Genomic DNA, 25,416 nt, shown 5'->3' with positions numbered 1-25,416 from the left:
CTTTTATATATATTCTCTTTGTTTTTGTACGTTTAACCAATTTCACAAAAATCATCAATCAACTCAAAGTGACCAGCAATTCCATTTTTTGGCACAGAAGCAAAATATTTGTTGACAATCAGTTATGAATATGACTATGTTATATTTTATTTTATTTTGCTAAGTATTTGCGTATGTGAGATATATGACACATAGAAGTGATTACCTGCTACCTTCTCAGTATAAATAAAATATTAAAAGTTACGTTCGTATGTATCAGATAAAAACACAGTTTCTTTTTTGATTTGATGAGCGACACTGAATGGACACGACTGCTGCTAATTTATTGCAAGAACCTTTCTTCTTTATTGTCAATACAAAAGTTAATGAGTCAACCATAAGACAATTAAATCTCCGAATCTAACACTGATTTGTACATATTTGTTTTATGTGTATTTTCTAAAATGTTTTTTCTCTTGGAATTCTTAACTGAAATTCACTTAAACAACCGCTTGTAATTCATTCACCATTAAAAACTAAGACGCTTAATATGTGTAATTATAAGCCTGCCTCTCTTCTCTTGAAGAATTGTTTGTAATTAACTTTTTTTTAAAAAAAATTTTTTATGTCTTTAAGTCCTCAACAAATTAGAAAACTAAATGTAAATGTTTTGTCATGTTTGTATTCAACACTTTATGGAGTTTAAGTAAAATATGTCAATTATGATTAACACAGCAACAAAAATTTTCCCTCAGATATTTTTGGTGGATAACTATCTGCAAATATAGTAGGAAATTGACCGTAAAACATAAATGTGTATGTGAGACAATGCTATGTGCTTTTATAGCCCTGAGTTGTGTCTGCAGGTCTTCCTGTCAGGCTGTAGGTTTAATCACATCAGGACTCTTGAAGTGAGATAACAGAAAACACCATTATCCTTCAAAGCGAACACATGAAAGAGTTTTACCTTCATGAGGTGAACAAAAATAGGATTTTGAAAAATGTCAGGTCTCCTTCTTTCATATTGTGAAACAAGAAAGAAACCTTGCAGGATGTTTAAAGCTGTAGGGTTTTCACTGCGGCCACTAGAGGGCAGCACCGACTTCTGAGAAACTGCTTGGTCACAAGTGCAGTGAGAGTAACCACAGCCCCCCCCCATCATCCTTCTCATGACCCACATCACATGATGCCATGCAGCTTGTGAACATGCCACTCGAGCTAACACCTGGCTTGGTTTAAATCATCACACCACATTCTCTCAGCGTCAGTAACACGTCCAGACTTACATCCTTCGCAGGGAAATGAGTTTGTTTAGAAGAAGACGTGCTCCCAACCTTCTGGTGTAAAGGGGATGTGCTCCTGCTTCTCTGATGACAGTGTTGGTTCACGCTGCTGCAGACTCTGCTGCCTCAGCAGTCATCCAGAGCTACTGGAATCTCTCTTACCCGTTTTGATTCCCCCCTCCTCCCCTCGTTCATCTCACAGCTGGCCGTCTCGGCTGTCTGGAAAAAAAGAACTGCAGAGGAGGGAGAAAGATAACGGCAGTGGGAGATAATGAAAGAGGGACTCGCTCTCTGCTATCAGAATGAAAATAAATGTCACAGGATGAGGATCCTTCTTCTTTTTCTCTCCCTCAACAACAGGTGGTCACATCAGAAGCAGTTCATTGGTGAATTTAAAGGGGTTTTATTCTCTGTCCGGCAACATTTATTCCCTGATTTAATGACTGAGACCTGATAAGGTCAGAACAAGCAGTCAGGTCAATAGAAAGATTATTACTGAATGTTCCTCACTAGAAAAACCCCATCGTAGTTCTAAAGGAATAGGTCACACAAAATTTAAACTTCAGTCAATATCGGTTCAAACTCGCAGTGACAGGAGGTCGAGTCAAGTTTCTTAGTCCATCAAACTTTTCTGGAGCTTCAGAACAAAACAGCTGAAGAAGAGAAACGGCAGACAGGTCATCACATTTTGATGCTAATCCAGGAAATAAATGGTGGATCCAGGAATGTTTTTCCACTTTCTTTACCTCACTCAGTTCTTCCAACGGGTTTCACTGAACATCCAGTTGTTTTCTCCAACAAGCGATTTTTTTGTTCGAGCTAAGAAAGAAGCATGCCACAAATTGCGGAAGCCAGAATGATTGAATTGATAAACAATCAGATTAATCAATTTCTATTGCTGGCAGTCCATTGTCCTTTGATCAAGTGAATGCAAATGATGTTAAGATGTCTGTGTAGGTTCTCAGTTATCCAGGTCATGGTTTTAAGCAATCCACCGGACTTTAAGAAAGTTTTTTGAAGATGTTTCGCCTCGTCCAAAAGGCTTCTTCAGTTCTGAAGTTCAGAAGCTTCTTCAGTTCTGCAGTTCAGAACTGAAGAAGCCTCTTGGATGAGAGGCGTCTTCAAGAAACTGAAGTCCAGTGGATTGGAGCTTTGGATGTTGAGATGATAATAAAGGGGGAATCTCAGAATATATACATTCATGCTTAACAGGTTCTGCTGAGAATGTTTTCATCTGCATCTATTTGGCAGGATTTTTTTAATCAAATACAGGACGGGTTTCATTAAATCTTGTTAAGAATATGGAACATTTCCCCCCTCCTTTAATCCCGTTCTGTTTCACAACCTAACTATGCAGATTAACAGATTCCTTTTAAACTGGGAATGGGAGGCGTGTCTGTCAGGTAAAATTTCTTTAAATTTTGATGGAGATAGATTGGTGGATTCAGGATTTTGGGTAATTTTTTGGGACTTTTTCCCCCATCTATGCAAAAGCAGCAAAAAGAGATTTCCAGATGCGTTTTGCAGATGGGTGGGGGATAGGTTGGGAACACTAGATAGACCAGTAAGAATCATACCTCCATGGGGATATGCGCTCTAGCCGGTAATCTTTTGTATTGATGGTTCATTCTGGTGTAAACTGGAGGAAATGTCATGATGCATCGTGTGCAGGAAAACTAATGGAATGGGACTAAATAACTGAAAGAAGATAAACACCCAGCAGTAAACAATGTGTAAACACCCTGGACAAGCTCTCCTTACCATTAAAGCAAACACAATTACAGGCTCATCTGTTTGGCAGGCCCCAGTAACGCTGTGCCAGCTCCACCGGGCATATGTGCCACCAACTGTCTCTCCACGCTTCACAAACAGTGTCGACATTCACAATAATCATCCAGCTTGTAAGAGGCTGTTTAGTCTTCATCTGTAAGTGTAGGAGCGCTTGGTGCAAGCACCGAACGATTAATGAACGCAGCAGCAGCAGTTTCACAATCAGATGGGGTTCATCCTCTCTTGTATGTTCCAGCTTATCTTTAACCCCAGTTTGAAATTATATATTCATGGTTTTTTTTAGTGAAATTCTTCAAAAGCTGCATGTGCTTCTCCTCTCTCTTCAAAAACTGATCGACTGTAGGGAGAATTATCTGACCGGAACGAATCATCAATTATGCAGCTTTTCCATCGCTTTCTTCACATCATGCACCCCGAACGCAGAGAATTTACTCCTCGATATTTCATTTGATTTAATATTCAAACTATTTTACAATGTGTTTAATTAATCATCTCATTGTATGTTTTTGTCGAAAAGGATTTTGGCTCTGCAGTGCCTGAACATATTTAAAACCACTGATTAATCCCCTTTTTCTTATTTTTAAGAATTTAACTTCAGACTTTAATACACTAGAAGATTAATCTGAAAAAAAAAACTGGAAAAAAAACCCCCTGAAACAATCTAAAATCAATGTAATTGTAACCACCATTAAAAAGTAAAAAATTAATAAATTCAAGGTTTCAAGATTATTATTATTATTATTACCTCAACCAAGGAGGCCATTTTCATCTATGTCAGTTAGCCTGTTGGTTTGTTTATTATGTCTGTTAGCTCGTTGGTTTGTTGCCATTAGCCTGTTGGTTTGGTTGTTATGTCTTCCTCAAGGATTTCTGCTTTATTATGTTTTCTTCCATAAAGCAAAAAAAAAACTGCTGGACCAGGTTCAGACTGGTGAGGCGTGTCGGCTCAGCTGCTTAGTATTCTAGTTTGAAATTTATCTATAATATCTTAAGGGTTTGGACATTTTTTTGTCTTTTTCTTTGTTTAATTGAAAAACAGGGACTGATAGTTCCGGGCTGATGCTTTAAAAAGATGTAATCTGCGGTTAACAACAGAATAACAACCCTCGTGTTGAAACGTGATCAGCTTCGCGTCGCTCTGCTGCCATCATGTGTGATGAAGGTCTCGTGAAAACGTGACCTTCATTTGTGTCCAGAGGGACCAGTGGCACGACAGAACTCCACTCACACCGCTGTCTGGTAATTAAGTCGAACATCACAAGAGCCGAAGTTCTGTGTGTGTGTGTGTGTGTGTGTGTGTGTGTGAGTGTGTGCAGTAGACAACATAACATGCACAATTTAATACAACCTTGCCATAAGGCAGATCAAATTAGCCATTCGTTAACGGAGGATGCGTAACGTGGAAACATAAACAGAACACGTGGCGTTCGCTGACCTCTCTTATCGTCTCCACTGGCAACATGTTGCAACTTATTTCCTCCTGGATGTTGTGAGTATGTTATTTGAAATTCACCCCCCAATACAACAATAGCAATGTAATTATGGTGATGTGTACATTTGTGTGGCCGCTGGTGTGCAGGATCGATGTAATCTGCAGGGTGATAACGCTGATGATGATGTCAACTCCATGATGAGAGACTCGAGTGCTCAAAGAACAAGTACCTCCTGTCACGAGGTGACAGTGAACGCCTCGTTCGTACGGAAACCCACCAACTGAACAAAAGAACGAAACTGATAATCGACTCAGAGCGTGAAAACATTTGGTTCATCAAAGTTACGATAGTTAAAGATGAATAGATCTATTTCAAAACACAATATAGAATAAAATCTGATAATCAACAGCCTAAGGGATTTATTAGTCTATCACTGATCAATACCCCCCAGGTTGCAGAGGTGTCGCCTCATGCTTATTCCCAATCTTTCCTCCTTGTCAACGGGACAGGATCAAATACTTTAGGATGTGTTACTGAATCAATATATTTATTGTAATGGCACAAGCATGTTGGCACAGATAAGCAAAACACACACGCACGCACACACACACACACACACACACACACAGCTGGACAGATCTGATAAACAAACAAACCTCTCGACTCTGGTCTTGATTAGCCCTGCAGTGACCCCCATATGATCGTGTTCACCATCACACCATCTGACCTTTGAACTCTTGACCTGCACTTGTGTGATTCACAGCCGAGGACGTGCGCGCCAGTCCAGAGTGTGTCAGGGTCTGCTCGTAACATTTATCATGTTGGTTGTATGCAGAGAAAGAGAAGTGCTCTTCTCGTCGCTCATCTGTCTTTCTAAAGCGTTCAGTAGACGTACTTGTTTATCCACACAGAGAAAATCAACCAATCCCTAACATCTTGATTAACAAGAGCTACTATTTATTTGTTGTTGTTTTTTAATTAATTTTACAAATGTTAGCTTCACTTTTTTGTCTTTTTTTTTTGGTCTCCACCAAGTCCTGAGAAATAACTCAGGAGCAAAATGCTGTGCTACCTTCAGCTCACAGCTAACAGTCTCTGCCACAACAGAAAATAGAAGGGACGTAAAACAAAAACAACAAGCTAAGACCCCAAAGATACTTTTTTCTGGGGTGTCCATTGTATCAACTCAAAATGATAACAAGATTGGTCTCTAACAACAAGTCAGTGTCTGAAATCAATGCTTGGGGCTAACAAATTGAAAAAGTATTTTACATTATCTGGGGTAGATTTTTTTCAATCTAGTGTATGAGCTGAACCCAGTTATTATTTTCATTTTTATTCAAGCTGACTGAACTACCATTTCAATGAGCAGAGACAAGTGAATGAAGTAAAGATAACCGTTTGATTATTCATGAAACGGTTTGCTGCTCAGACTCAGGGAGGCATCCGTCTGGAGAATCATGAGATAAATCCCCCCTGCTTGGAGTCTAGACACTAGTGGTGGCGGCGGCTGGTGATCCTGCTGAGACCGATGAAAAGATAAAGGTGGCGAATCTGTAATGACGAGCTGGTGATGGGAGGCAGAAAGGTTGGAACATAGCAGCCTAAATATTCAAAGCACTGTAGTCTGGCCAGAGCTACAGACAGTATGGCAGTAAAGCTCAGTGTTATCACATTATACACTGAAAACTTTATTTTTCCAACAGTATTGTGTTTTTTGTGGGACAAATCTTCCATGAGTTGTCCTTGAAGGCGCACAGCGTATTTTGTCATTTCATTTCAGGAGAAAATGTGTTTGGCAAAAAAAGATTAGTTGCATTTAAACATGTCTTGTAGACACAGTTGCGCTCAAATCCTTAAACAACAACACCAGGAAGTATTGAAAGTGGGACAGAGAGAGATGATAAGTGAGGAAGAGGTGGCTGAGATGCGGATGAATGCCGTCTGTGTATAAAAGAGAAGCAACAGCAGGTGAAACACTGGCTGCAGAGAAGAATGACTGGATTAGACATCAGTGTGTGTGTGTGTGTGTGTGTGTGTGTGTGTGTGTGTGTGTGTGTGTGTGTGTGTGTGTGTGTGTGTGTGTGTGGTGGTGTATGGTACCAAAGATGAATGTTCTCATTTGTGGCGGGCGCCTGGAGGCCACACAGACTGATGCATCCATGCTGCTGCAGACTTTATCTCACACTCAGACCATGTTCACACTAAACGCTGATAAATTTAAGAACAACATTGAGTGGAAAGCCCACAAAAGGTTTTATTTGCAGCTGCATTTTCAACTTCATTTGGACCATATCCTAATGTTCTTTGTTATTTTCCGTCTGTTTTATTGAGTTTTGTACAAATTAAAAAGCAGATTATTGGCAGGAGCTAAAACCCTTTGCTGTTGTGACTCCATGCTATAATTTAACTATCAGTGCATCCTTATGTGTGATATTTTTCTGAATGATGAGCCTTTTGGAAAAGAAACAGATGATTTGATTTTTCCACCATATCCAGAAGACAGTGTAGGTCTAAAAGGCAAATTTACAAATCTTTTTTTTTTTTTTGGTTTGGGATGAGAATGTTTGTCATGCTCTCCTTTCTTTGATAGGCCAAACACCACTGTCATGCTAAACCAATCACAGGCAGTGCGGGTCTTAGCTGGATTCTTCAATTTGATTGGCCCTCTGGGTTTTCATCCTTTTCCTAAATAAAATGAGGACAATCTAAATTCTTATTAAGGCATTTGATTTTTAAAGTGTTTGATTTTATGACTGATGAACATTTACTTTGTATTAGTAAATAGATGCTCTCTATTTGATTGTCACAAATTTTAAATTTATACTTGACTCTTCTACACACACAAAAACAAAAACAAGCTGTGTTCACAGCATCACCCAGGGGTCTTGATATCACCAATAAAAATGAAATATCAACCGTGACGGTACATTAAAGCCTCTATAATCACTATTTTAATCATAACAAATGAAATGAAATGTGCAAGGTGTCGTTCACTGTGATGAACCTACAGAGAATTATCACCTGAATCTGCAGCTCCTCCCGGCTTTACGGAGTTTTTATAGTCAGTTTGGAAGCACTGCATTCATCACTGCCATAGCGAGTGTTTAATAGTCACGTTGGCTGCAAGAGGTGCTCCATCAAATTGACTTTCTTGACATATGGTGTGTGTGTGCAGAGGCAGAGTGATGATGCCGGTCAAAGAGATAAATAAGACTGATATTTGATTTGATGAAGATATGTGTTGCCTCTGACAAACACCTCCTCCAACCTCGGGAGAAAAAGATCAACGTTCAAAGGTCAGGGTTGACTTTATTACCTCATCACCAAAATAATGTCAGGCAAGCCGGCCGGCGCAGCACTCGTACCTTTTCGGTAGATGATATCATTGTGTTGCTGAGGAACACACTGAATCAGTGAGATATACGAGTCATATATTGTACAATTACATTTTTGTAGCGGTAATATTGAGTTGAAGTGTGTATTAATGACCCCAGCTCCAAACGCTGGTGCTATTTGCATACCTCTGGCGTCTGCCTGCCTCTGCGCTTCCTTTGTTTGCTCCTTGTAACAGGTTGTAAATATGCTGTTTACAGTTTTCATGAAAAAACAATGAGGCCGCCAGCAGCCACGAGCATAAACACATCTCTCTCTCTCTCTCTCTCTCTCTCTCTCTCTCTCTCTCTCTCTCTCTCTCTCTCTCTCTCTCTCTCTCTCTGTCTCTCTTTCTGCCACAAATAAAAACAGCTGCTGCATTATTGATGGCGTCTGAGGGGGGTTCGTGATTCCAGATCAACTGTGGCTGTCTAACACATGGTCATAAGAAGTGTCACAAATTTTTGATGGAGTTTGGATGAGGTTTTAATTGAATTGAAAAGGACTTCTGGGTTGGAGGTGTATGCAATTTACTCACCTACTGTTTGTTTCAGCAAGTTGCCATCTTGTTCAATTGCTTTAAGGAATGTGGATGCTGCAACTCTGCTGCTGTGACGCATCAGAAATGTTTTGTGGAATCAGTAGATCATGACTGGATTAGAATTTTTGGGGTGAATTATTTCTTTAAATGGACAGCAACTTAAACACCCTGATGTCGGGTTCACACGATAACATATATTTGTCTTTATGAGGGTCAAATTAGCTGATCAGAGCGCCATTAATTCTTCCTGTCTCTCAGTTGGATACCTGGCAACGCTACAAGTTAGACCCCCGACCAGGACGATCACATCCAGCAATGTGAAGTCAATAAGGCAGGTCAGTCAAGGCGATGGAAGTGTCACGCTAGCGGTCTTCTGGTCAGAGAAGAAGAAAAAACAATTATGGAGTCATTCCTGGATGTCACAAAGGGACTCGTCTCCTTTAGAAAAAAAAAAGACCTGTGCAGCTGGACATTAACCTATCACTAACAGCCAATCAGAAACAGGCACATAGTCGCTAGGTTGTTCAAATACCAACTCCATCTCTTGCCAACATCTCTTTTTTTATAACTATCATCAAAAACAGCAACAAGCCTTTCTTCTTTGTCCATCATTCAACCTCATACATTTTTCATCAGATTTCACTTTGTCATGTTATTGGTCAACGTAGGAACAGGTGATGCCGAAAAATGCTGATCACTGATTGTGTGCTTTAAAAATCACTTGTCCTGCATCCTGCAAACATCATCCAGCTCTGGTACTGCGGTTGTAGACGGCCCTCGGGCTCAGGGCCCCGGCTGCAGCCCAGTGTTATGTCGTTTCAAAACGGGGCCTCAAACACAGATATGGAGGTTCTTAGTATTCTGAAGCAGTCGCTTTGTCTTTCATGTTCATATCAGCGCAGCAGGAGTCGCAGCTTCTCTCCGAAGGCGTTCACCTCACACAAGGGACCAAAGTCTAACAAGACTCACTGGAAGAAGAGACACATTTCCATTACAAATAATGGGTTTAAATCCATGACAAAACATTTATACACTTGCCGACTTTATGTAAGTACATGAGGAATGAGAAACTAAAATAACTACCAGATTCACTGAAGGAAGACAGACGGATCCAGCATAATCTCCTCAGTGGAGGTAATGACATCATAATCCTCACATCATTTGATTGTACAATATTTTAAAACGAACAGTTGAGCGACATTTTATTCAGTTTTAACTTCACACACTGAGAGACACATCTAGTGTCTGTGAGCTCTCGAATTTAAATTTCCTTGTGATATTCTCATCATTTCATCATAATATAAACCGCCTCTGTATATCATCAGGGTAGGATTTATTTCTAGCTTCTCACATTACTCCAAGTACCAAATATATATGTTTCACAGGTGGATGCTATGAGCTGTCTGCAAGTGAGTTGGGTTTGTTTGTCTGCACCTTCGTGCCCAAGTGTTTTATGGAGCTTTCTTCACATCAGAAGTACCTCCTCTGATGAATTTTACAGCCCAGCAGTTCCTGCATCTGAGATTTTTCCTGAGATAAATCAACACGAGTCGACCTCATTAGCTGTTCTGAGAGGCTAAATAGGAACATCGGGATGCTAACATGCTCAGCATGACAAAGCAAAGGGGCTTCTTTTTAGCAGGTCTGACGTGTCCGTTCATTGAAAATGTCAGAAAAATCGTAGGTGCTTAGACTCTTAGATTTCACGGTGCAAGGTAGCTGTGCTCAGCGGCAGGCGGGTAGGTTCCCCCGTGGAGTCCAGACACCTCTGGTAGCATCTTCAAGTTACAAAAGAAATCGGTTTTGTCAAATTAGAATCATGGTTTAACTTGAGAATATAAACATAGCCTGAAGTAGAACCCATATGCAATGAGACAAAAGCATCGTCAGCGTCTGCCTTGGTCTTCTGGACCTGTGGTCTTTGTCATGATACGGATAAAGAGGGATGTTTTAGAGCTATACCAACAGAAATAGTTGGGTGGGTGGAGGGGTGCAATTCAAGCAAGGCAATAAAAAAGGTAAATCACCAAAGAAAAAGAAAGAGAGTTGAAAAAAAACGTGGAAAAAAAACTAGTTGAGGTTTTAGGTTCTTCACTGCCCCCTGGTGGAGGTGTGGAAACCCACGTGAAGGCACTTGGACGTGTTTGGGCATGGATGTTTATATCAGATGTGGAGTTTTCAGCAGTCAGAGGTCTTCATCACACCTAAGACAGTCTACATTGATGCTAATTAACAGCTATGCATGCATGTGATATGTTTCTGATTGACTAACAAGAGTTTGCTACTAATTTTCCATCGAGGATTACTAAAGTATATAAAATAAAAAATAAAAACAAATATGCCCATTAGAAGCAGACTTGTTGCGCTATCATGCGTGTAACTGTGATGTGCATTGGGCGAGACTGTCGTGGGATCATACATGACAGTGAGGGGAGCTTGACACGCCCCCTTTTGCACGGATTGGTGGATTTTTCAGTCTGTGTGATGTCATAAATATTTTATTTGGTCATTTTCATGTGTTTTCATAAGAAAAATCAATCAACTCCTCAGGTTTTGGGATTGATCTGTAATTCTTTTACATGGATCACATCAAAAATTAATTCAGGAAGACTTGTTAGAAATAGCAGCTACTGCTGAGACCTTCTCGAGACTAATGATGTTAATTACACATATTTCATTTGCAACCAGAAGCTGAACAGAAGCCTGGTCGAGTGGAGGCTTCTCCGGTGACATCGGGTTATCTCTCAGCTGATGACCAAACTGAGCGTCAGTCCCGGCTAGAAGTGATTCTCCTCTAAAACTAATTCACCCCTGGCGTGTTTGTGTCTGGAGATTAGGTTGTTCATTAAATGACAGTCCCACACAAGCAGACAATTCAGACTGTGTGTGTTTCTATGATTGGAAATGGTGTTAGCGATCGTCATCCTTCACTACAATTTACCCTCGCTGTCACTGTGTGAAGTTCAGTTCTGGTATTGATTCGGGAAGCCATTGCAATCACACACAAAGCCCCTTCAGTCCGCTCCCACCAGCCCTTCACTTTAGGACGGTGATGACATGCTAGCTTTGCAATCGATGATTTGTTTCTCTTCAGCAGAGCCACTGAGGAAAAAGAACTTTATACTTAAGTCAAAATTTATTGTTCTCCTTTTGGTGATAGCCAAATGAAAATAACAACACTTCTGTTTTTTGAAAAGTAAAGAGAAGCTACAGCCAGAGATCATGAAGCACTAATACATCAGCTAACTACAGTATGTTAGTTTATCTTAGTACACAGAATGAATGCAGAAAGAGACCGCTAGATAAACCAAATTTAATCCAGTCCAATCCAATCCAAACTTTATTTGTTGAGCACTTTACCACAACCGCAGTCGACCAAAGTGCTGTACAGGCGAATGAATAAAAAGAACAAACATTATAGATAAAAGACAAAATGGCTCAAATATTATAAGTAAAGTTAATCAACTAAAAACATAAAACATAAATTTAACCACAAGCATCTCTAAAGCTCACTAATGGGAAAAGTAGAGCGCGCCCTTGTTACTCGCAGGTAATGCGTTTCAGGAGCCACATGCGAATAACGAATTCCGCGATATAATTACGAACTATTTATCTTACGGTATTTAAACGTTTATGAACCCTCACCATACTGATATTAAACCACCTTCTATCTGATTACCTTTTCCCTTTTCTTATTGACTGTTTAAAGCACTTTAGTGTCTCATGTAAGTCCCACACTCATGGAACGTAGCGCACTTCCGGGTACCGTCAACCAATAGAATGCGCGTACGGTATCATGTGACTACCTACTAAAAATCTGCAATGAGGTGAAATTGCGCGTGTTGATGCGCAAATGCGCCAGGGATTACTGTATATTTTTATTTAAATAGCCGTAAAGGTGTTGTTTATTTCTCGCCCAGATGAAAGTCTTCCTAGATACTCACTAGTAGATGAAATGAAAGCGTCCGTAACCGTCCATAATTCTTGTACTTTTATGCAAATTTTTTTTCACATGCATCAAAACATGTTTGTTGTTTTCCCCACTTCTTATGGCAAGCTAAGCTAATACCCGCCACCTATAATTCTGTCATTTTCTCATCTATTTCTCAGCTAAAAAAAATAAAAAACACTGTTGTGAAGTGGATACATTATCGGGACGTCATTGTATTTTCAGATCTAGAGTCTAAGTGGCCAAATAGGAGGACCTTTCTTCAGTGCTGGTTTGTGATGTTGGATCTACCCTTCATCTTTGTTTGTGGAGCTTCTGAAGGCCTTTCTCTCAGACCTGGTGTCGCTGCCCGCTCAGCCTCTCTGATCCCTCAGCTCCAGTTTCAAACCCGCTCTTTTCTGACAGCCCGAGTGCAGAGACACCGGGAGGTGTTGGGTTCTCCTTCTGCCTACTTGTGTTCTCTCAGATCTCTTACTCTCCGCTCATTCTGCTGTTGTTTATGTGGCACTTGTAGCTCTGGGATGTAGAACATGAAAAACCATCCATTATTTGAAGTTGCATGAGAGATGCTTGAGTACAGCTGCCGATCAAAAATAGTCTACCATGTGTGTGAACCAGTTAATTACCTCCACCAAGGAGGGGGTGCTTTCACCGGCGGCGGCTGCTTTATTTGTGTGTCTGTCAGAAGGATTACAGAAACATATCTGATGGTTGTTCATTAACTTTGTTGGAAGGGTTGGGCATGTAGCAGGAAAGATTTTAGGACCTAGGAATAATTTTTCAGCCTCTTAAACATTGTGTGGTCAGAATATTTGGGGCAGTTTGGGGCGGCAGTAGCTCAGTCCACTGGGGCTTGGGCTGGGGACTGGAGGGTGGCCGTCCTGAACACTGTCGAGGTGCCCTTGAGCAAGGCACCGTCCCGTTACAAGCTGCTTATTGGGGGCAACGACGCTCTACCTCCCATTATTTGCAAGATGACAGGCCCCTTGTGTGTGTGTGTTATAAATAATAATTTATTAAACATAAACTAGATAATGCTACTTGATTGGTTGATTGGTGGTCATTGTGTACATCTTGAATATTTAGCAGATACTTGAATAAACTATAAATTATTCTCATTGCCAAAAATTGCTTATGGAAAATAAGGATTTTGTAATAGATGTGGAGCCAAAAATTGCTGAATGTTTTTTTGGATAACTTTTTCTCATAGTATATCATCATTGTTGTTACTTTAATGTACATACAACTCAATACTGATGAAAAAGACGGGATGGGGGTGGGGGGTGGGTTACTCTCTGCCTCCCCAGGGATCCGCGCTCATGCCTCTGCGAAATTTACAAGGACAAAAGCGAAAGTAGAAGTATTTCTACTGCCTGCAGTAAAGACGGAAAGGGGGGAGAGAGAAAGAGAGAGGGGGAAAGAGACGGAGAGAGAGAGAGAGAGAGAGAGAGAGAGAGAGAGCATCAGTGTGGGTTGACCGTCTCAGCGCTCCGTTCACTTCAGCTCTCGGAGCCGTTGGAGCTGCCGGAGCGCACAGATGAGACTTCCTCCAAACCGGGTTCTGAAGACCGGACAGCGGCACCGCGTCCCCCGGAGCCTCCCATCGGCATCCAATCGGGATTATACCCGGACTAACTTCCTCCGCAGCCGGGCGCGTCGGACGCTGTTTGACCGTCGGGCGTGAGACGCTCCTGACGCGCGTTCACGTCGCTCCACTCCGGCTGCTGTGACACTTTGACGCACGTCTGCTCCACAAAGATGATGAAATGGCAGCCCAGGAAGAAGGTGAGTCTCAAGTTGGACCGGAATGTGGCATCAACAGGAGAGCAGACACGGACGCTTTATTCAGGATAATCCCTTAATAATTCTCACTGCAGCAACATGGCTGTGTCGGATTATTAGAGGATTATACTCGGAGAAATTCATAGTAAAAGTCTTTAAAGTGGTTTTAAAACTCACCATTCACCAGGGAGCCTGTAAAACAGCTGTTATGTTATGATGATGAATGGCATGATGAATAAAAACGTTTTAAGAGCTTTAAGAGTTACCAACATTAAAAAGTAGTGTGAAATCACTGAGTATTGATGATCTATAAATGTATGGCACATCAGTATCGACTAAAAATATAAAATAGACCAATTGAGTAAATAACTTTTGTATCTGTTGCATTAATCTGTTGTTAAACACTGACGAAAAAGGCAGAGCCGAAACAGTCAATAACAGGAAATCAACGATGCGGCTGCGACAATAGGTTAATCAATAATAATAATAGTGAACTGTATTTGCACTGTATATCATCTTTGATACAAGGCGGCTCAGGAGAAAGGCATTAAATACAGCAAGTGATAAAAGAGATAATTAAAAATCTTGAAGACATAACTTTGGATCAATATTCAACAGATTAATTAACGCTATTGATAATCATTTTTCTTTTGTCTGAAGTATATAGGTTGTAAATCTGACCTGACCAGATGTAAATGTGTGTCACGATGTAAGACATAAAATAAGACTTTACTGTGTGTTACATTGAAAGACCTGAACAGGTCCCAGATGGTTCAACAGAAGGTCGTGTTCTCCAGAGGATGAACCCCAAACCTTCTGTTGATCCTCTGACTTTTCCTCCAACACCATCCTTATGTTTAAGGTAATTAAATGCGTCCCCACGACGTTCAGTCCGTTCATTATCCCCAGAGGTTGAATCATAATTGGGTTTTTTTTGGGTATCCTTCAACTTGACATCTGTTTTTATTCAAAAATGATGTGAAATAACATTTCCCTTCAGTCTCAGCTGTTTTTTCTATCATTATCATTACTATTACTTGGGTAAATGAAGTTTCAACCGCCACTGGTTAATAATTATATGTTAGCATTTAGCTGAGAGCACCTAGTTGCTGGCGTGATTATAAACTCTCCTGTTTGAAGTGGGGGGAACCCATCGGCCGTATGGGAAAATAAAGATATTTTAAAACCTCAGTCTAGTGAGTGGGAAGTGTGAACGGGGATTTGCTGCTGAACTAAATTTGTTTCTGGCTCAAAGATCACAGGGAGCGACAGCGTTCCTCTGGAAAGTCTGCCAGCCCAGTCCTTCAAGTGTCAGATGGAGGTGTAATAACTCCCAGTGTTCCCAATGGACTGTGTTAACTGGAAGGGCCAGACTGTCAGCTGTTAAAGCGCTAATGGGAATGATGAGATGAGAAATGGAGCCTAGATATATCCTGTTTTTTTACTCAACTATGTGTCTGGTTATTACTTGGTGAGTTACGTATTTTAAAGGGACAGTGCAACTAACTTCGATCTGCCTCATGTGGTGGAAAAACATGAAATATAAAACTGCTTTTATCCACGTGTTTGTCAGGTTTGCGGTTGGATCTGAAATGCTGATACTGGGTCTGACCAATAAACTGATGTTGGGCGTGAAGTCAGCTTTCCTCTCCACGATTTAAAGATTTCTTTGTGCAGGCGCCTTGCTGCTCTTACATCTCCCTCTGGTTCATGTTCAACGACTTCTGGATCCTCACAGAGTGACGAAAGCCTCTGAAAGAGACTCGGCGAACCGCTTGTGCTGTGTGTTTCTGAGGCTGCAGATCCACTGTACAGCCATTAACTGCCTCCCTAAAATTTTTAAAATACTTCCTTTTTACACTTGTTGCCATGAATATTTATAGAAACTGATGTCAAAGCGGACTCTTCAAGTGTTTGTCGAAGACACAAACAATTAATGTCTTCAGGCCTCCGTGCTCCGGCAGAATGTCGAGTGAATGAGGGCAGCCGCTGTGTTATGAGCTGCAATGTATTGCTTCGAATCTAACTGCTATTTAATGATGTAAGATGCTATAAAATCAATATTCCCTTTCTGCCATAAATGAGAGCTGGCGCTTGTGCACCAACACACATAAATACACACTTGTGTAGATGTCTTTTTGTTTTCCTCATAAGCTTTTCTTGTGGGTCATCTTATCTGACGTATGAAATCACATTCAGTTAAACTCAGGACAGGAGGAAGGAAATGAAAACCTGAGAGAAAAGATATGGAAGAATCTGGAAGGTAGAGAAAGAGGAAATAAAATGAAGAGATTCTGGAATTCGGGCTGTTAGGCGTCTAAAGCCAAACTGAAAGTTTCGTAGCCCAGTAAAGTTTCCTGGAAACTGCTAGTCAATATTTTTGTCAACAGGATGTATTGAAAACGTATCCATGATGTTAAAGGGGGAGTCACATGTAGTCCTGAACCCAGAGGGAACCTCAGTCCCTGTGATATCTGTTCAGCTCACCTGGTAGTAAAGGTTCTGCTCCGACCCATTTTTCCGACCCAAGTTTGATGGACTTTTTGCAGGTTTTTCATCGTCCTGTTGAACAAAACAGAAGTAGAGATGCAGATCCCAGATCCTCTTTTTTACCGAATCCTCCTCATATCATTTCGATACACAACAATGTTCCTGGATTCCTTTCCTTTGGGCTACTCATACCTGTATGTTTTTGCACATTGTTAATATTGGCGGGCAGAAATGACAGTGATGTTTGTTGGTGTGATCCATAGTTTTGATCAATAGACTGTTAGTTGAAAGAACAACTTTGACCCTGATTTCAGAGGAGAAGTCAGCAGAAGAAGAACACTACACATGATCCTGATGATTGGGTGTGATAAATATGAAAGATTAATAAATGTGATGCACGGAGGATCAATGACGCTTTCATCTTGACTTGCTGGAAGAGCAGCATCACAGGACCTCCTTCTTTTTCAGAGTAAAACCGTGGCTTGTTGAGTTCATTCCAGTCGGGATACGTTGCTGTCATGGACTCAGGAGCTGCAGAGTGGCTTGTTATTTTTATTTTTTGTGTTTCTCTGAGGCGTAGCTGATCGCCCAAAATAAGACAAGAAACATTTCACATTTGACTCTCGGTCAGATTGGCAATGCACTGAGTGTAATGTATTTACTTACAATGCAGCTAAGCTGCTCAAAGCTACCCCCCCACCATACCCCCCCAAACTGAAATCCGTCTGTGCGCGAGGGCTCAGTCACACATGGAGTTTGAATGTGTACACCAAATAATCGCCACATTCTTCTCCGGTATAATCCAGCAGAAAGATGCGCCGCAGGTTTCCAAGTCTGAAGCCACTGAGTGTCGTTGTGTGAACGTAAGATGATGAAAACTAGCGAGCAATAAAAGGATCACAGTGACTCAAAAACTGCCAATAACTCGAATCTAATAATAATCGATGTGACATGAATAGAAATTTGACAGAAGATAAATAGTTTACTGGAGTTATTTGTATGACAGTCGGCTCTTCACAGCCCTCATCTTTACATTTTAGATTATTGAAAATTGTTATTTTTATGGAACACCAGGCCAGTTTTTAATCAAATGACGTCCAAGTTCAGAAACAAATTCAGAGGAAACCAAATCAAAATGCAAGTTAGTCTGTGGATCCATTTTACTTTTAGAAATCGGTGACTCAGATTCTCCCTTTTGGTTGATTGCTGATAAGATACCAGGGATGTCTGCTGATGTTTGCAGACTGGGAATGTGATCTGAAGTTGTGATGAAGTTCATTTGAATTTTCAAGTTCCACTTTTAAATGAATGCATGAGCAGTTGTTTGTACTCTTAGTCCAGCTACTTCCAGGAGTGTTACGGACATTTACTGAGTGTGGGTTTGCATTCAGCCTGTCTTCTTGTGTTTTAGAAGCAGAAAGTGGCACAAAGGAATTCCCTGAGTGTTGACCAAAGCTAGACTTTCTCTCCGGGCTGAGAGGACGACACTCCCCAAGGAGCTTGTCATGTTGATAGAGCAGCACGGATTCATATCCTCAGGACGCGAGTGTCTTTCTTTTCTCTCGGTGTATCTCTTTGCTTGTCACCACGTCTGTTCGCAGAGATACTGTCTCCTATGAACCCTAATCTGTCCCAAGGATGATATTATTCCCTTTCTTTCTCCTCTCGTTTCAGCTTCACTTTCCTTTCATCCTTCTCCGGAGAGGAGGGGCGTGAATAAAGCAGTTTTTCTTTAGTGTCAGCAGAACGAGTGACTTGTCTCTTTGCCTCCCGTTTTTTCTCGCCGCTTGTCCGAACTGAAGGAGTTCCTTCTGTCACACATCACCACACAGCCTCTGTTGCTCCTCTGCTCTACTTGACACCCTCTGAACCAGAACAGATGTGCAGAAACATCAGCCCAGTCTCACTCCATCGGCCTGCAATGACTCACTTTATCTGTGAATGTGTTTAAGTCTGTGTCCACCGGGATCTCTCTCTCTCTCTTCTCAGCTCTTTAGCGGCCTCGCCTTCCTCTAGCCAGACTGTTTTGAGCTGCTTCACAATATTGAAAATATTTTTAAATCCATGCATGTATTTGCGTGTTTCTGCTGCACACCCGCCACAGAGAATACATGTGACTCTTTTACCTGTTGGCAGAGTAACGATTGCATCCCTGAACAGCATCAGGTGGGAGATGTTTGTATGCATGTTTGTGTGTGTTTAATGGTAAACAAATGGGACTCAACGCTTTGGGGTGAGGAGGAGAGAACATGTGCTGCTTTAAAATGTTTTTTTTTAAATGAGCTATGTGGCGCTGGAGCGAAAGATAAGCTGCAGTCATTATTTGTTGGTGCAACACTTCCAACCTCCGCCCCAGTTTGTTTATGTAGCGTGAGCGTGAGTGTGTGTTTGTGCATGTGTACACGTTTGCTGCTCAGCTTCTTTTTTGTTTTTTATGTTTGTGGGCATGGAAAATTTCGATATTTGAGCTGTAGATTTTGTATTTCATTTTTATTCCCTTGTCGTACATCGATCTGTCTGTCTGTCTGCCTGTAAACTTTTTTTTTTTCTGGGCTGTAACTCAAAACCCATGTCGTATTTTTTCATGAAATTTGGCAAATACATTTTATTTTTTATATATATTAGACAAAATGCATTCACGTCAACCACATGTGGCATTGGTGCCTTTGCTATTTAGAAATTTTTTTACACTTTTTTGTTTTTGTATTTCTATGGCGACAGTTTATTTCCTACTTTTTAGCTCATCACCTGCACAATTCTGATATTTATTTCCTGTTAAAAGGATGGCGCCGTCCAATCAGGAACAATCTTTGTTGATGAGTTTGCCTTTTCATGTCAGTTGGTTTCTATTTAACTTTTGTGTTTTCTCATGGGTTAATTAGTGATTTGTTGATATATTTTGTTGTTTTCCATTTTTTCTGATTTGTTTATGTGCGTTCCGCTTTTGTCGTGGGTCTTCTGGGCCACCGTAGTTAGAACTTGGTCATTCTTGAGTGTAGTGAGTCACTCACCATAAATCATGTCACATATCATCGGCATAAAAACACGTTTTCTTCTTGGACCGAATCATTTCCAACTTCCATGAATGCATCTTTACTCCGGTTTGCGGCGCTTTTATCTCTTGATCATCACATCGTTGATTTTGATTTTTGCAAAGCTTCTCAGATTGTTTCAAACATCTCTATAACATTAACCTTCCTCCACTTCTCAGCTTGTCCGTGCTTCAGCATGTTGTCTGCCAACGATAGGACACTTTCCATCTGAAAACAGTGGACTCGAGTTAAGTGAGGACATCCAAGACCTGAACATCTGATTAGAGAGGAATCTTGTCGTGGAGTCCAGAGGAGAAGAATGTGTGTGCTGAAAGGGGAGAGAGGAAAAATAAATAGAGAAAGAGTCATCTGTGCCATGATGGGAATAACAGAAAGAACAGAAATGTGTGTGTTTGTCAGAGGACTTGTTAGAAGACACGGACGAGACCCAATTTTTTTAAGAGGAAAGAAATAGCATAAGTATGAAGGAGAATTTACGATGTGACAGTCTTAACTTTCTATTCTTGTTCTTTCTTCTGCCAAGAAGGTTGTTTTTGAGAATTTACTCGAAAAAATTGGTGAAAAGGTGGGGCCAGAAAAGAAACTGCTAGATATTGGTTCTGATACAGATAAAGGAGCAGATCCTGTCTTGTTTTTTTTTAACATCCCATAACGTGAGCTTTTGTGACCTTTTCTCTAAATATATAAAAATCTACTGAACATATTTCCAGTAAAATCTTTTCAAGAATGTGACGAGCCAAACAGACTAATGGGATATGTTTTATTTTCAGCTTTGGGGGAGTGCCATCCAATTTTTTCCTGCCATTCAAGTATTTGATTTAAATATTCCATTCAATCATTAATAAATGGATTTTGGTATTTATTGCCTCCTACTCCAAACATTTGATGTTTTCAACCATGTGGCTTTGTTTTGTAGTTTAGGAATACTCCCAAATTTGTAAAGCACATTTCACATCTAATCAGAGGAATTTGATTCTGGTGTAGATCCAGGTTAAGATCCAGTGTTTTATTTTTTGCGGGGGGACTTTGATCATTTTTCTTCATGATACAAAAAGTACTGAACTATATTCTCAAAAATTCTCAAAAAATTGTTGTGCGGATGAAACTAAAGAGGTGGATATGGAATTTTTATAACTTTCCCAGTGATTTTAAACTAAATTTTTGATCTACATCAGGATTTCAGAATCTATTAATAAACCCTAAAAAAAAATCATTGCACAAACAAACTAATTTCACAGTTTCCAAGAACATTTAGTACAGATTTGCATTAAAAAGGAGTGTCTTTAACATTTAGACATATCCTGACATTAATAATGACATAAAACCTCTGAACGGACTCCAACAAAACTAAGTGGAACATTGTGAAACTAAACGTACATAAGATTAATGCAACCTGCTAGCAGAGCCATTTGTGTTGCTTTTGCGATAAAAACATTAAAGGGAATACGTTACAAGTAGACACATAATCCTGTTTGACACGAGGAGGTTTTACTTCACCTTTATTAAAGCTCTGCTTCAGCTGGACATGACAGTGGACCAATATCTGTGTCATTCAGATCTTGTAACAGTCATTTCAGGAATAAAATTGCTCCCAAATCTCTGTGGTTTGTGCAAATTTATAAGCTCTGTTATTTATTTGTGTCCCATTTTGTCCAACTTGAATTGATTGGTGAGAAAAGCAACTGAATCTGTGGAGAAGAGGAGCACTTACATTAAATAAGGAAGATAATTTGGGATTGAAAAGATGCCATAATCACATAAAGCCCAGACAGGTTTCCAATATCATCAGACTCTCCTCTGAGTATTGCTGCCTGCTGTATTCATTGGTTCAGCTTAGAGAGGCAGTGGGGAGGTGCAAATGTCATGCTGTCAGAAACAGCTAAGCCAACTGACTTTGGAAAATCTCAGGAGTACTGGGAGGAGGAGGAGAAGGAGGAGGAGAGGAGGAAGAAGAGCTGGAAGCCACTCCAGAATATGAACGTGCAGAGAGAAGAGTGGAAAACATCTCAGATCTCTTCATCCGAGTGCTGGCTGAGACTCTCTGCGCTGGCTCACGCTCTGTATCGCCTATAATCACATTCTAGGGAGTTTCTTCTGCTAAATTGATTTGTAATTGGCAGACAATGGCTGTGACATCAGAATCCACTGGCTGGCTCACCGAGAAGCAGCTGGTCTAAATTGAGTCTAAAGTGGGCCATGCTTACTGATGAGGCCAGAACGTTAATGAAAAAATAAAAGAGCAGAGAGCGTGGAGGAAACATGAGGCACAGGGAGAAAGGGAGGTGCACTAACTCTGAAAATTAATTGCCCTTTGGGACTAATGTCATTAATGACTATTGTGTGTGACAGCAGCAGCAGAATTTCAACATCTTCAGCGTATGCGCCGCCACACCTGACCGATCTCCTGTGGAATAATAGAGCTTCTAGTCAAGGATAAAAATCTAAAGTTCTCCTTTTTCTGTTCATTTTCCCCTTCCTGTCTCATATTGTTTGTCTTTCTATGTTGGACCTCCGTATGTTAGTTATTTCTGAGACACATGAAGGCATAATTCTCATAAATACACCCAGTGAACTTCTGCAGCACCTCTTCTTTTAGCAATGCTTTAAACATTTAAGCAGCTTTTACCATTACTTTTGCTGGTCTATGTAAGATATAGATATTTCTATTGTGCCTAAAATGAGTCATTAATCTGTCATTTAATTAACAAGTTCGGAGTTTGTTAAACTTCTTCAGACTTTGCAAATTGTCATAAATGCCACTCCAAATCAGAACTAAAGTGAATAAAATTTTGTTGGCCGACTTGCAGACTTTGAGATCACAGAGACAGTCATGGCAGATGAATGTAGGTTGATAATAACAGCCTCAAATAATCAGAAATGTGATTATCCCACCAAATCATTTGTTATCATGTAAGTATTAGACAGGATGTAGCTCGAGAGAAAGAACCTGCAAGAAAAGAAAAGGAGTCAAATGTCATGAAAGTGAATTATCTGTACAAAAAGGCTTGGAGAATCCGGAAGCCTTGGCCGAGCGTCTGACAAACTGCTATAGGCGCTCTATTTTCACCTCTTCAAATGCTGTTAAATTCCTCTTTAACCAGGACTACTCTTCATCCTCACACCCATATTACATCCTATTTTCTAATAAATGTCCAAAGAAGCCTGTCATCACTTCTGTTAGCTCTCCATTCTGGTGATGCAGACTTTACAGGGAGCAGATTTACCAACTGAAAATATATTTTAAACATTTAACACCTACTCAGATGGCCTAAAATAAAGCCAAGAGAGTAATGCTAAATAGTCATGTTTCACATATGTATGTTTTACATACATTACATGCATGACCTAATGTGTTTGGTGAATGTAAAGCTACCTCCTGTGATGCTAACTTGAGTTGCTGTAGTGTAAATAGGATTTTTAAAGGAGCTGGATGGAGCTGCTAACATTAAGGTCCGTTGATGCACAATCTTAGAGGTTTACAGACATGGAGGCTTCCATCCGTCATCTGCATGAACTTCATCCATGTTTTCATAGTATTTTGGGATATGGATGGAATGTAAAAAATAGATCCCAGCTCTTAAACCACAGGAAGTTTGCGGGTGTTTGACCGTTTGAAACTGACATACAGCATCTGTTTTCATACTGTTAGCTTTCGAATAGTCGGGAAATTTGCCTCTGCTGTAAGATAAGCAGTATCACAAAAACGCATAGTTTTTCTGCTTTTTTTTTGTTTTGAAAAGGTTAAAATAAAAAACCAACTACATACACATCCTGACTGACCCGCTGCATCATCTTACAGTTTCTATTCATGTACTGGACAACCATTGGAGAGGTTAATGAAGGGTCAGCTGGAATTAATATCTACTCCTACTTTAACAGCATGTGCATCTTTCCTTTCCACTAGTGTGTGCTACATTCTGAACCTGTAATCCACTTACTGGATTAGTCGTAGCGAATGAAAGAGCTGTCAATGAATCAATTACGCCGGAGGGAAATGCATGCGATGCACGTATGCTCTGTATTGTGGGCATCATGTTGAGTGAAGCATCTAAGAACAGGAGTCCTAGATAACAGAAATGTTGAAAGGAAATTTATGACTGACTGCTCCCTGCTAGATATCTGCTCCGGCATGAGTTATCTCAACCTGTGAGGCTGAATGTGAAACACAGAGAGGCTCTAATTAACGTTGTAGAGAGAATCATTACGAATGTGTTCTCTCCTCGCCCTGATTCGGTGAGTGGGAACTGAATACGTGGCATCTTCCCCCGAGTAATCACCGGTCTCTGCTGCACCATGCCTCCCCTCCTGTCCTCCACCTCTCCTCATCCTTCCCTGGATGATTTGGCTCTAATTAAGATGGTGCATCACCGAGAGAGGAGGAGGAGGTGTTGACCCTGCTTTCCGTTTCGCTGTTTGAGGTGTAAAATGTAGAGGAAGAGGAGGACACTGGATTGCAAAGCGGGGAAAGCCAATAGGGACTGAACTCTCAGGAGAGAAGACAAGGAAAGGGAAAGTTTTCTCACTCGGTACCTCAAGTTGCATTGATATATTATTTAGTGTTATTTACATGAATCTCTTGCAAACATATATACACAAATCACATTGAAGCAGAAATGATTTACATCCGTCGGTACAACAGAGGGACCATACTGGGAGGGATTACCCATCAATATATCTTCAATGGTTTTAAAGGAATGGGGAACAGCTAGCAGCTAACCCCAAAAACGTCTTCAGATAGAGGAGACTAGATGTTTTCAGAGCTCCTTGTCACACGATCAGAGGACAAGGTGATGTTATAGGGAAGGTAAATCATTTTTTATCATGTTGATGCATTTTTTTCATACAAAGGACATCACGCTGGACGCTGATACTCCCTCACTAAACATCATGCTTCACGTGCTTCACTATTTAAAGTCGAGTACTAAACCGTTGTTTCACCATCACCACAGAAGAGACTCTGAGCTGTTAGTCTGATGTTGTTTCTGGGTCCTGTTGAAGCGATGGATCGCCCTGCTATAGTTCAGACACAGCAAGAACTTGTTGTGCTGCCCTTCAGTTTATTACAAGCTATATTTCTCTAATTTTTCCCTCCCTGCTCCCGCCGGGTCAAAGTTCACTGAGGCAATCAAACGATCAGCGCATGCAGACACGTGAACACAGTAGCGGCTGGTTGACTGACACCTAATTACCCGGTGTCAGAGAACCGAACCCCTCTGCTGTACTGCACTGAACAGGTTCAGAAGGCCACTTGTCCTCCTCACCCCCCCTTTCTGCATATGAGTGGTACAGAGAGGCCGAGATTGTTTCAAAGATGGCGGCTGCTCACATACATGAAAGGTTTGCGAAGACGACGCGGGGTCTGGGTCTGTAGATAACAGAGAAGAGATGGAAGAGGGAATTGCTTTTTTGTCACTCTGGGAATAAACCTTCTATGTCGAGGTTAACTAGAAATACTTGTCCAGAGAAAACGGCTTCTTTAATTTAGAGTTAAGGTTAAATGTCTGAGTTGATGAAGGACTTTTAAAGTGAAAGAAAAGCACACTTTCATCCAAAATAGAACTTTGAAAAATGAAAACCGTGTTTGGTAAAAGTCAGCAGAGGTGAAGATATGAACCGAGCCGTCAGGTGCTGGAACAGCTGAAGGGCGGTGAGTTCCTGTGCTGTTTAAGAGGAGAACAATGTCAGCCGGTCCTTTACGTTGACCTCCAGACATCTCATTTCAAAGGGATATGAATCTCTT

General features: G+C 40.7%; 1 protein-coding gene across 2 annotated transcripts in view; it reads left to right on the top strand.

Annotated features, from left to right (window-relative positions):
• The window catches only part of ttc28 (tetratricopeptide repeat domain 28), an 84,333-nt gene that overhangs the window by 13,496 nt on the left and 45,421 nt on the right, over positions 1-25,416 (top strand). Inside the window, exon 1 of one of the 2 annotated variants that reach the window (XM_068334565.1) lies at positions 13,888-14,136. The exons of the other annotated variant lie outside the window; for it this stretch is intronic. Coding sequence (XP_068190666.1) covers positions 14,110-14,136 — 27 coding nt within the window. The 5' untranslated portion in view covers positions 13,888-14,109. Of the gene's footprint in view, positions 1-13,887; positions 14,137-25,416 lie in introns of those variants that run through there. 2 annotated transcript variants of the gene reach the window in all.

This window comes from Antennarius striatus, chromosome 15 (assembly GCF_040054535.1).
Source record: "Antennarius striatus isolate MH-2024 chromosome 15, ASM4005453v1, whole genome shotgun sequence".
NCBI classification, from domain to species: domain Eukaryota; kingdom Metazoa; phylum Chordata; class Actinopteri; order Lophiiformes; family Antennariidae; genus Antennarius; species Antennarius striatus.
The sequence above is the reverse complement of the archived record's forward strand: the minus strand, read 5'-3'. Positions and strand labels throughout refer to the sequence as shown.